General features: G+C 42.6%; 1 protein-coding gene across 1 annotated transcript; it reads left to right on the top strand.

The window, feature by feature from the left end:
* Positions 1-358: 358 nt before the first annotated feature.
* GLE1 (GLE1 RNA export mediator) lies at positions 359-11,164 on the top strand. Its single transcript, XM_071765758.1, has 16 exons — positions 359-498; positions 1,000-1,224; positions 2,257-2,382; positions 2,602-2,750; positions 3,069-3,129; positions 3,226-3,480; positions 4,252-4,477; positions 5,469-5,584; positions 5,775-5,844; positions 6,203-6,345; positions 7,078-7,268; positions 7,661-7,790; positions 8,110-8,214; positions 9,242-9,324; positions 9,485-9,548; positions 10,123-11,164. The coding sequence occupies exons 1-16, from the start codon at positions 388-390 to the stop codon at positions 10,189-10,191; spliced, it is 2,124 nt and encodes a 707-aa protein (XP_071621859.1). The 5' UTR covers positions 359-387; the 3' UTR covers positions 10,192-11,164.

The raw sequence follows: 11,164 nt of genomic DNA, 5'->3' as shown, positions 1-11,164 counted from the left end.
GGTCTGTGGGTGCAGGCAGCTGTGCTGTGCATCCTCACCGCGTTCTTTGGGCGGTGGCTTTACTCTGCCTCCCGCGGTACACAGAATAAGGAGGAAAACGAAGAAGCTGCCGGTTTTCCTCAGTCCCGCCTCATTCCTCGCCGCAGCCCCCGGGAGGTGCCCCCGGGAGGTGCCCCCGGGAGGTGCCCCCGGGAGGTGCCCCCGGGAGGTGCCCCCGGGAGGTGCCCCCGGGAGGTGCCCCCGGGAGGTGCCCCCGGCGGGACTCGAACCTGCGGAACGGGCAGGGTCAAAGCTCCTCCCGCACGCAAGGGGGCGCCCGCTCTTCAGCGGACGGGGCGGTGCCCGGCGGCTCCCGGAAGCGGAAGGGCGGGGCAGTTGCCCGGCGCCATGGAGCGCGGCGTCGTGCAGGAGCGGCAGCTCCGCTGGCAGACTTTGGCTGCTCTGCGCACCTCCAGCAAGGGGCAGCTGAGCTACCGCCGCCACTGGCTCCAGGATGAGGTGAGGAATGGATCCCCGCGGGCGGCTGCGACCCCCCGGGCCGCCGTGAGCCCCCGGGCCGCCGCTGTCCTGCTTTCCTCACAGGGGCACCCTCATAGGTGCGCCCTGTGTGGTCTGAGGAGAAAATCTGTGACTGAGCCCTCCGATCGCTGCTCAGTGGTCATACGTCGGCTTCTTGCCTCGTTAGCTGTCCCTAGGGTATGAAATGTATGAGTCGTTCTTGTGTTATCTCTGCTGCTCGGTCCTTCTGGCGCGCCAGTGTCTGGGCCCCTTCAGCAGGTCGAGGTCTGGCTCCTTCGTACTGGCTAAATAGTGCTGGGGTTGGGAAGGAGGTGTTACAGGGTGGTGGTTCTGCTCATCTGCACAGTGGGGCAGCCTGGAAGAAGTGCTGAAAAGACAGCAGAATAAGACAGGTAAATGGGGTGCCTTATAAAGCACTTGCTGACCTGTGCAGGTGTTTTGATGTTTCGTTATTTTGTTTTGTTTGATGTTTCTCTCTAGGATGTCTTGGAAGGATGCATGACTCCTCTTGTGCTGTCCCCTTATTCTGGCTGGGTCCTTGACAGAGTGGTTGGGCAACCAGGCCAAGAAAATGCATCCTCCAGAAGTTCAACACCTAAAGAATGCACTCCCCTCACAAGTGGGTCCTGTTCCCAAGAGAAGGTCACATCTGGCAGCCTCCAGGGCTCTTCACCACTTTCATCTACAGAGCCAAGTGAAACAAAGGTAGCTCTGTGATTATAATCTGTATTTGAGCAGCTGTGAGGGAAACCAGTGCTAATGTGCTGCCATAAATTGTCTGATAGAGGTTGGTTTTTGTTTTGTTAATTTTGAGGGGAAAATAAGTTGCTAGTGTCAGCTTTTTGTGGGACAAGCAGGTGATGATGAAATCAGTATTAATGAGTTTTTTATAGAAAAATATTTCACAGTAGAACAAAAACAAACTCTCTTTTTCACTGTTGTAAGGAATGGAGCTGGAGCTCCTAGTTGGAGCTGTGCAGGTGTATGGATTAGCAGCAGGGGGCTCATCCATTTGGAAGGATGAGGTCACAGAGCAGGGTCAGGCCCCCTGTAAGAGTCCACAAGTCCCCTCCTGGGTACTCCAGAGGCATGGAATGAAATAGGTGTGGGATGGGTCTTTTATGAGGCAAAAGGATAAAAATCTGGGCAATGAGCAGTTGAGTTGTGGAGGTAATGAAGTTGAGGAAGCAGCTGAAAAAAAATAATTGTCCATTGAATCAAATGGTGACATCACCACCCAACAATGAGACTGAGCAGCAAAGTTTTGCATCATCTTGGCCCCATTTAGACTGTGAGAAAAATGTCTGAGTGGAGCAGGAAGATCTGATAAAACTTAGAGAGGCTGAAAGCTCCTCCTGAAGATGATTCTAAGTATGAATCTGTCTTGACTTCCTCCAGTGCAACACCTTCAGTGAAAGTCAAGAGGACATGGGGAGTCTGCCTGGACTTTGCTGGTTCCTGAATGTTCTGTAGGCTCTTGATGTCTCTGCTCCCAGTTTTAGTGACTGGGAAAAGTAATTATCCCAACTTCATATAGGTGCTGGGGGGTACTCAAAATGGTGAAGCCACACTACTGGGGCATGTAACAGCCCTAAAAATTTGTGCCTTGGTCAACTCCTTTGATTTTTTTTTTTTACCAATAAAGAGCAGCCCAGGAGTCTTGGTGTCCCTGGTTTCCTCCATGTATCTCTCATACTCTGTTCAGTCACTGATTTTGCCTTTGTGCTGACCCCACAGGGGAGCAGTGATCTCAGTCTGCTGGAAACAGAGCAAGAAATCATTCAGGCAGTTCTGCCATCTAAAGCTACTGAAGTTGAAGGCTGCATTCGGATGTATGAAGAGATGCACAGCTTGAAAGGAAAGGTAAAACCAGAGAACTGGAGGGTGTGTGTGAGCTGTGTAACCAGCTGTAAATGCTCAGCTGGAAGCAGCAGGACAGTAAATTATCCTAAACCTTTTAGTGTAGGTTTACTCTCCCAGGTAGACCGTGTTGGCCCACTTTGGGCCATTTTGTGTTTTTTTTCTGATCAAATTGCCATGATTGTTACATTGTGGTGCTTCTGGGACCTCTGCACCCTGCAGGAGGGGCTCAGGCAACGACAGGAGCAGCAGGAGCAGATGGTGAGGGCAGTGTCTGACCTGGCCAGCGAGCAGCTGAAACGCTTTGATGAGCTGAAGGAGCTAAAGCAGCATCAGGAATTCCAGGATTTGAAAGAAGTAATGGAGAAGAGGTGAGATCAGCTCTGGTATCCTTAAAATATTATAGTGCTTAATTAAAGTGAGGCTTAATTCTTGTGCCTGATAATTCTGTGCTGATCACTTGTGCTTGAAACTCATCTGCTGCATTTCTTACATGAAGTCTCCTGTTACTGTTTGTGCAGTGGATCTCTGGCTACTGGTGAAGTTTCACTGGTTAGAAAAGGACTGTATTTGTGGCAGTTACACTTCCTGTAGCTTTACTTATTCTAAAAGTAACTTGCTGTGTGTTTGCTTGCACTCCCTCTCCTGCATGCCTTGAACACAGTTTTTCTCTTTTGTGTGTCTTGCAGCTCAAAGGAGGCTCAGGGGCAGCAGGAGAAGTTGAAGGAAGAACACCGACACAGAGCAAAGGTCTGGGGCTTGTGGGAGTTACCTTCCATCACAACCTGTGACTGCTGCCTGGAGTTACTGAGGTATTTTGTGCCTCTGGTGTCTTTCCCTCTCCAGATTCTAAACCTGAAGCTGCGTGAGGCCGAGCAGCAGCGGCAGCGCCAGGAGGAGCTGGAGCGTTTGCGTAAGGAGGAGGGAGAGGAGAGGCTGCGTCGCCTTTATTCCATCCAGGAGGAAGTGCTGCAGCTCAATCAGCAGATTGATCCCAATTATAGGCACAAGGACTTGCCAAAAATTGATCTTTCTGCATACAGTAATCGTGGCAACCAGATCTGTGGGCTGGTGTCAGGGCTCATCCGTACCACCAGTGAGGTAGAGGCTCTGGCGCTGTTGTTACCTTTTGTTGGTTTTCCTTCAGAAAGCTTCTTGTAGTTGACACCAAAGGCAGCTTGTTAGGGTTATAAATAAGGTGTCACAGAAATGAGTTAAATATTTGTCCTGTATACCATCTAATTTAAAAGAAGAGTTGTTTTCTATGTTACTTTAGCTGTTCTCTTGAAAATGACTTGTGAAAATGCATGAGGATTTCTACAAGAGAGACTGAATGTGAAAATATTGTCAAATCTTCATGTGAAGTCCTTTTTTGAGATACCCATACTGCTTCATAAACTGTTAAGTACTGAACACATTATGATACTCCTGTACTCATAAGCCTTTTTCCAGTAACTAGGTTTCTTTGGAAATTTTTTTTTTCTCTCTGTAAAAGTGGAATACAAACCTTGAAAAATGAAACAAGGCTGATTCCTCTGATCAGCTTGTCACAGCTGGCTTTCTGCAGAGGAAGCAGTCCAGGCTTTGCACTGGGGCTCCCTTATACTTGTCAAAGTGTGTTACTCACTTTTGTTGCCCAAGCTCTTGTGACAGCTCTTAATGGACAAACATAACTTGCAGATGTTTTGACCAATATTTTGTACAAACGGAGGAGGAAAAGATCCTTTCACCTAACAGGATAAAATGTGTAGTGGGCCTCTGGGTCATGTGAAGGCTGATGCTTCAGAGGGTCCTTGTGCTTGGCATTTTGGTCTACACAATTTTGGTGGAACAAAAGCCTGATGCTCTGTTCCCTGCTCTGTCTCTCTACAGAGAGGTCTCCCCACTCAAGCAGACGTGGCCAGCACGGAGCGAGCGCTGCAGGAGATGCGGGAGCTGATTGCCAGCATGCAGCAAGAAATCACTGCAGCAGTGGAGGAGAAAAAGAGAAGTGAAAAGGAAGAGAGCCAGAAGCAGAAAGAGTTACAGAAAAAAGAGCAGATGAAGGCTCAGACACCTGTCCCTGCAGAGCAGCCAGGGGGCAAGCAGCAGAAGGAAGGTTGGTTAAGGTTTTTTCCTTTTTTCTGGCTTTTTTCACTCCTTTCACACTTCTTTACTGTTAGGTTAAATACTTCTTTGGAATCTTATTGTTGTGACAGCATCTCTTCCAATAGCCTTTACTTTGAACACCACTAACAAAATAGTGTAGGACTGGTAGCAGCAAACGTTTGAAATGAAATGGATGCAGAATAAATGGATTATATCACCTGGAGCAAAACCTGCTCTTCCTAGACAGTATATTGGAATATTAGAGAATAACCTTGCATTCTCCTGCAAGTGTAGATGGGTGATACAACAAAACATACAGGTACAGACCACTGAACTAACTTCCTTCTTGATCATAAGTTAAATCCAGATACCCTGTATGCAGGACTGCTGTAGAGCTGTAAACTTGTAGTCATTTATGAACATAACTTTCTAAACTAAATTCTGGGAAAAAAGCACACATACAGGTGTTAGATCTTTGCAAAAAAAAAGTTTTCTTGATGTTGTTCTGGGTTGGCTAATTTTCTTCCTAGTAGTGGTGTGTGTTGGATTTAGTACAGGATTTGATGTGAGAAGAATGTTGATAATAAAGTGAGGGCTCTGGTCATTGCTAACAAGTCCAGGACTTTTCAACTTCTTGTACTAAAGTGGAGGTGCCCAAGAAACTGGGAGGGAGGGAGCATAACCAGAGCAATGGATCCAAACTGGGAAATGGGCTATTCCCTATCATGCAGCATCGTGCTCTGTCTGTAGGTGATATTTAATTATTATTATAATACTTTACCTGAATTATTAAGTAGTTTTTATCTCAACCCACAAATTTCTACTGTTCCAGTTCTCTCCCCTATTCCCCAGAGGGGGCAGTGGGTGAGTGGCTGCATGTTATTTAGCTGCCTTCCGGGTCACACCACAATATAGGTTTTCTAGAGTTTTGGGTCTTTGTCATCTGGTCTTGTTTGCTTATTTTTTGGGGGGGGGTTGCTGTTTGTTTTTTTGAATATCAGGACTTCAAGTTAAGGCAGACGAAAGCATCATGCAGTGGTACCAGCAGCTTCAGGATGCTTCTGAGCAGTGTGTGGCTTCTTTCAGTGAAATCAGCAACTGCAAAGACAACAGTGAGGTATGAACAAATTATTAATATTGTTGAAGAGTGGTTATCTGAATTTGGAGGGAAAATAGAACAGCTTTCATTTAAAAAAAATTAATAAACTTCTGGCTTAACAGCCTCTGTTAACAGTCTGCTCATTTCAAGCTGTGATCACAGTTTACTTGTCTGTGAGGGTTTTTTAAGTTGTTTATTTGTTCTGCAGGTTAAAAAGATAAAAACAGACTTGCAGAAAGCTGCTACGATCCCTGTGAGCCAGATCTCTACCAGATCAGGTCAGAAAACCCAAGAACCCAATCCAGCTGAAATGCCTTTTCTGTAAAGATTTTAGTAGGTCACAACATACCCAATGTTTCTATAATTATCCCTACAGCAGAATTCTGGTGTGCACACAGTCCAAGTCTTTTTAGCATGATTTTTGCTTGTGTTTTGAAGGTCTCTTGCTGCCCTCAGAGGCATCTTGCTTCATTATGATTTAGGTGTCTTTAATCAGGTGTAGCAAACAAGCAGTTTGAGGTGCCTTACCCTTCAGGATGCAGGTCTAGTGAACTTTTTGTGAAGTTGATGTGGTCTGGATAAGACTTGTCTGCTGCTCCCTGATCTTCTCTCTCCCTTCCTTGCATTTATTTGCAGGCACTAAGCTGAAAGAGATATTTGAGAAGATTGATAACCTGCTCTCAGGAAAGGCTGTTCAGACTGGGGGGCATGTGGTGTCAGTGACTCAGCATCCACAGGGTCTGGATTTTGTTTATTACAAACTTGCTGAGAAATTTGTGGTGAGTCAGTGTCCTCTTTATTGGGGTGGCAAAGGGGCTCTTAAGAAATGAGTTTGAACACTGTCTTCTGTCTTCAGCTGCTAAGAATAAAACTAGGTGCTTAGCTTGCAGGTATTAACATTCATATTGATTAGGGAGGGTGCATTTTGGGTAAAAAAAGTAAAAGAGGAAAAGCTGAATTTCTCTTTCCCTCCAATCCCTTATTTTCTCTCTTCCAGGAGTAAGAATCTTTTTAAATCCCAGACTTGTATGTTACATATTCTGAACAGTTAGGTACAGTGTTAGTGGAAAAGGCTGATGGTTTATTTATGATCTAATCACAAAACTGTACACATGCTCAAAACCTTGAATCTTGGCTAAATTGGAAGGGGAAGAAAAGACCCTAAGGCCAGAGAGGCAAACTTCTGTCCTTGTCGTTGTTTAAGATGCTTTTTGAAGTTGGCAGTGTTTTTCTCTATTCTTTATTTGCTAAATTTGTGCTGTTTGAAACTGTTTTTTTGTACCTGCAGAGACAAACATGCAGAAATCAGCCCATGGAGTAAAACTGTGACTGATCTGTAAACATTTGAAAATTATTGTTTGGAGTGGAAATACCTGTGCAGCCTTGTGCTTTGAGCCTGTATTTGCTACCTCCCTTCTTAGAGGCTAATTAAGCCAAAAAAAGAGAGGGGTTTTTTTGTCTGAGAAATTACTTGAAAGGGCAGAGACTGACTTTCCTTTCACCTTCTCCAGAAACAGGGAGGGGAAGAAGTAGCTGCTCACCGGGATGCAGCTTTCACAATTGCTGTTGTGGCCTCAGGAATCTGGGAATTACACCCTCGAGTTGGAGACCTCTTTTTAGCTCATTTACACAAAAAGTGTCCTTATGCTGTGCCATTTTACCCTGCATTGAAAGAAGGGACTTCTGTGGAAGAGTATCAGAGGTAAATTTACTACTGGATACCTCCAGCATGAACCCTGCAAGGGTGAAGATTTTATTCTTCTGAGTGAATTCCACTTTTCCCCATCTCTGATTGCATAGGTTCTGGTGTAGACTCTGGAGACTGACACAGTGTGCAGCTCCCCTCACCCTCTTTCCCTGGAGGATGTTGTGTCCTTCCACTTTGGAAGTGCTCTTTTGTTTCTTTTTTGTCCTTTTCAAAGAACAGTTGATAGTGGGGCTTATGATCCAGATCCTTATTGATCAGCAATAATTCTTGTATGGTTTGGGGGTGTCCCTATTCTCAGTGCAGTTGACTTAAATAAACTGAGAACTGCAGGGAGCTGAGTGAATGTGTTTTGCTGTACTGACACTGGAATGTCTTCTCATACTTAGGATGCTTGGATATGAAGTCAAGGATTCCAAGATAGAAGAGCAAGATCATTTTCTAAAGCGAATGTCAGGAATGATTTGTCTTTATGCTGCTATCATTCAAGTCCAGTGGCCTCATGGAAGCAAACAAGGGGTGTGTGTGTGGAATTACAGCTAGAACCTTGTTACTGTCCTTAGAGTCTATTAAATGTGTTGTAAACTTGATCTGTAGTCAAGGTGTCCTGAAGTTGAACCAACTTATATATGAAGGGAGATGATAATAACCATAATCAACAAAATAAAACTTTATTTGCAGTATTTACTTCCTTTATATTTTTATAATGATCAAGTCTTATGTTAGGCTACTGTAAAATAACTTTAGAAAGTAAACTGGTAAAACTGTCTGTTTTAATAATAGCATTTTGAAAGTCATAAAACAAGTGGTGAGTAACTTTTCTTTTGTTGCTTTATAGAAACATCCTCATGGGCTGAACTATGGGTGGCGTTGGCTTTCTCAGATGTTGAATATGGAGCCTCTGGCAGATGTGACAGCTACACTTCTGTTTTGTTTTCTGGAGGTAATTAGCTAATGATTAAAGAGATGTAAATTGGTGGTGGTTTGGTTTCTGAAGGGATAGATGAGATGAGGTTCATTGTGATTTTTAACTGCAGGTTTTTTTTAACCTGTCCTTATTCCTTCAGAAAGGATTATGAATATTTCCATGCTCTTGCAACTAAAGCTGTGGAGCTCAATGATCAAAAACTTCAGTTTTCATACATGAAACTTGTGTTGTTGCATCTGGTTCTGTGTAAGGTTCCTGGTATTCAAGAATAGTTGCATGGTCCTGTAGGAATAAAGTCTGCTAGCCACTTGGCATCAGTTTATACAGTGCAGTGAAGTCCTGTGGCCTTTCCAGCTGAACTAGTTCATAAAACAGGAGGGAATTTTTAGGTTGAAAAGGTCAGAGCCTGATGTATATTAATTCTATATCCTAGGATATACAACTGCTAAGTAAGAGCTCAGGTTGAAGGCTGAAGTCAGAGGAGACAAATTCTTGAACCCAGGCTGCTTCTGTGCTTATTTAGAGAACTATAAAAGTAGAAATAAGAAGGTAAACCTTGAAATACACACCATGTGGATCCTGTTAGTAGTGGTGAAGTTTGAGGAGCTGTCCTTTAAACTGACCAGTGTGAAGAAAGCTGATGAATCCACACTGCTGCAGTAAACAAGATGGGGAAATGATCATAACATGCCCTAGGAAATGGTGCTAGTTAAAATTAGTTAAAAATGTTATTTTTGGAAGGAGACTGGAGCATGAGGAAGAATAACATAAGATTGGTATCACTGGCCACCACACAGTTGAAAAGGATAAAAGGTGATTGTGGTAGCAGTGATGGCACTGAGAAGATGTGCTTGTGTTATTGCAGCTGTAGGTATATTTCTTTAAATGTCTGAATATATATATATATATGCATATATATATATATATATATATATATATATATAAATATTGGGTGGCTGATACTGAGCAGGTTCATTCAAGTTGTCATGCTAGTCTGAAACCCAGTCCTGGAACCTGATCTCTCTGGATTTCTGTACCATAGGTGTGTGGAAATGCTCTCCTGAATCTGTATAAAGCTCAGTTCTGGAAAATGATGATATTTATCCAAGAAGACTATATACCAAGGTATGATATCTGTGGTTACAAATGTGAAATAATCCTTGTTTTTCACTTGGTGAGTCTTTGCCCTTAAGGGATTTGTCCCTCTTTTCCTATCTCTGCTCTTCACCCCCCATTCACTTGTGAATCAAACCCAACTTTTAAGTGGATGCTGTTATTTCTGCAGAATTGAAGCAATTACCAGCTCTGGACAGATGGGCTCTTTAACACGTCTCAAGCAATTCTTGGAGGTAAAGCAATTTTTTTTCAGTTTTCAAGTGGTTTTGCTTTGGGTTTTTTTCCCCTTTGTTCCATAGGTGCATCATTCCAATAATGAAGCTGGTGCTTCTTGCAGCACACCTCATGGTCTTGCCCCATCACTATGGTGTTGCCCATTTTTTATAACTTTTCAGTAACTGAGTTACTTACCTAATTTTTCTCAATGAAAATGTATTTTGATTATAAATGAAATTCAGTGAGAGGGGATGTGGAGATGTGCAGGTTGAGGAGCCTTCTGCTGATTTATTTACTAAGACTAATTTTTTAATTAGTGGTTTGCTTCTTTTTATCTGATATCCTGATTAGCTACATGGGAGCTTTCAAACCTGTAAAATACTTAAAGTTGTTTTCTGGAGGTTGACTTAGATTATGATATTAAAATAAGATAGCTTCAGAGTTTATGCTTGAATTTCAAAATAAATATAGGTATATTTTGTTAGTAATGCTTTCAATGTGTGCAGTAAGAGCCATCAGAATTCCTGAGAAGAAATGGCAAATTAAGATAATTTGTTTTTCCTTTGTTCTTTGTCTCTCTCTCTCCTCTAGGAATGTCTACAGCAGAAGAAAATTCCAGTACCAAAGGGTGCTCTGAAGCCTTCCTTTTGGAAATCATAAATCAGTTTGTATTTCTTCCCCCCTGGATGTCAGTGCTTTCAGACCTGGCTTCCTGTTTACATGTGAAGGCAAATTTTGTATAGACAAGAATGAGGAGAAAATATTCCATCAGCCTTCTAATCTTTAAATCATCAAGAATTATGTTGGGCAGAACAAACTCGTGTTTAATTTGTTGCAAATAATTGGAAGTTATTCTTGGCTTTGGATTTTTTTTTTTTTTTTTTTGTATAAAAAGAAGAGGTTTTAAATATAGTATCCTGATGACCTCTGGGCTTCAGAGGTTAGAGACTCTTGGACTGAAAATTTGCACAATGATGTTCTGTTCCTGGAAGTGAAAATACCTCATAGCTTTATGCAGTCTTAAGACAGGACTCAATTTCAGAAATTCAGTGTTAGAACTTTATTTTTGTATTTATTACATCAGTCTTTTTTAATTCAGTTTTAATTATTCTGACATACTTGCATCTTGTTTGTCTCAACAACATCTTAAAACCACAGTGAGACTGGTAAAGGCATTTGGCCAAGCAGTGTTGAACCTTTCCTCTTGCTGAGTCTAACTTTGCTCCCAGACAGTACTTCCAGTTTGAGAGAGGTAGACTCACTGTTGTAAAAGGTTTTTAAAGGTAATGATAACTTAATGGGGGAAGAGCACAGTTCCTGAAACTAACTACAGAAATTCTGTGTCTCTTATCCATCAGATAGATGGAAGTTAATAATCCTTTTCCTTACTGGAAGACAAAAAAAAAAATAGTGGCAAAATGGTACATTCATTTTAGTACTTCTGTTCATGTTCTGCCATCATTTGAGGGGGAAATGGTCTGCTTGGGTTACCTAAAGGGGCGTTTTATAGGTTTTTTTATTTAAATCTTCTGTATATTGTAAAACTTCTGTACCAATGGTGGACTATTCTGAGAATACTTCATTCTTGAAGTCTGTTTAATATTAAAGTTTGATGTTTTTCTTTCTATGTAAA

This window comes from Heliangelus exortis, chromosome 22 (assembly GCF_036169615.1).
Source record: "Heliangelus exortis chromosome 22, bHelExo1.hap1, whole genome shotgun sequence".
Taxonomy (NCBI): Eukaryota; Metazoa; Chordata; class Aves; order Apodiformes; family Trochilidae; genus Heliangelus; species Heliangelus exortis.
This window is presented reverse-complemented; position numbering and strand designations above follow the sequence as displayed.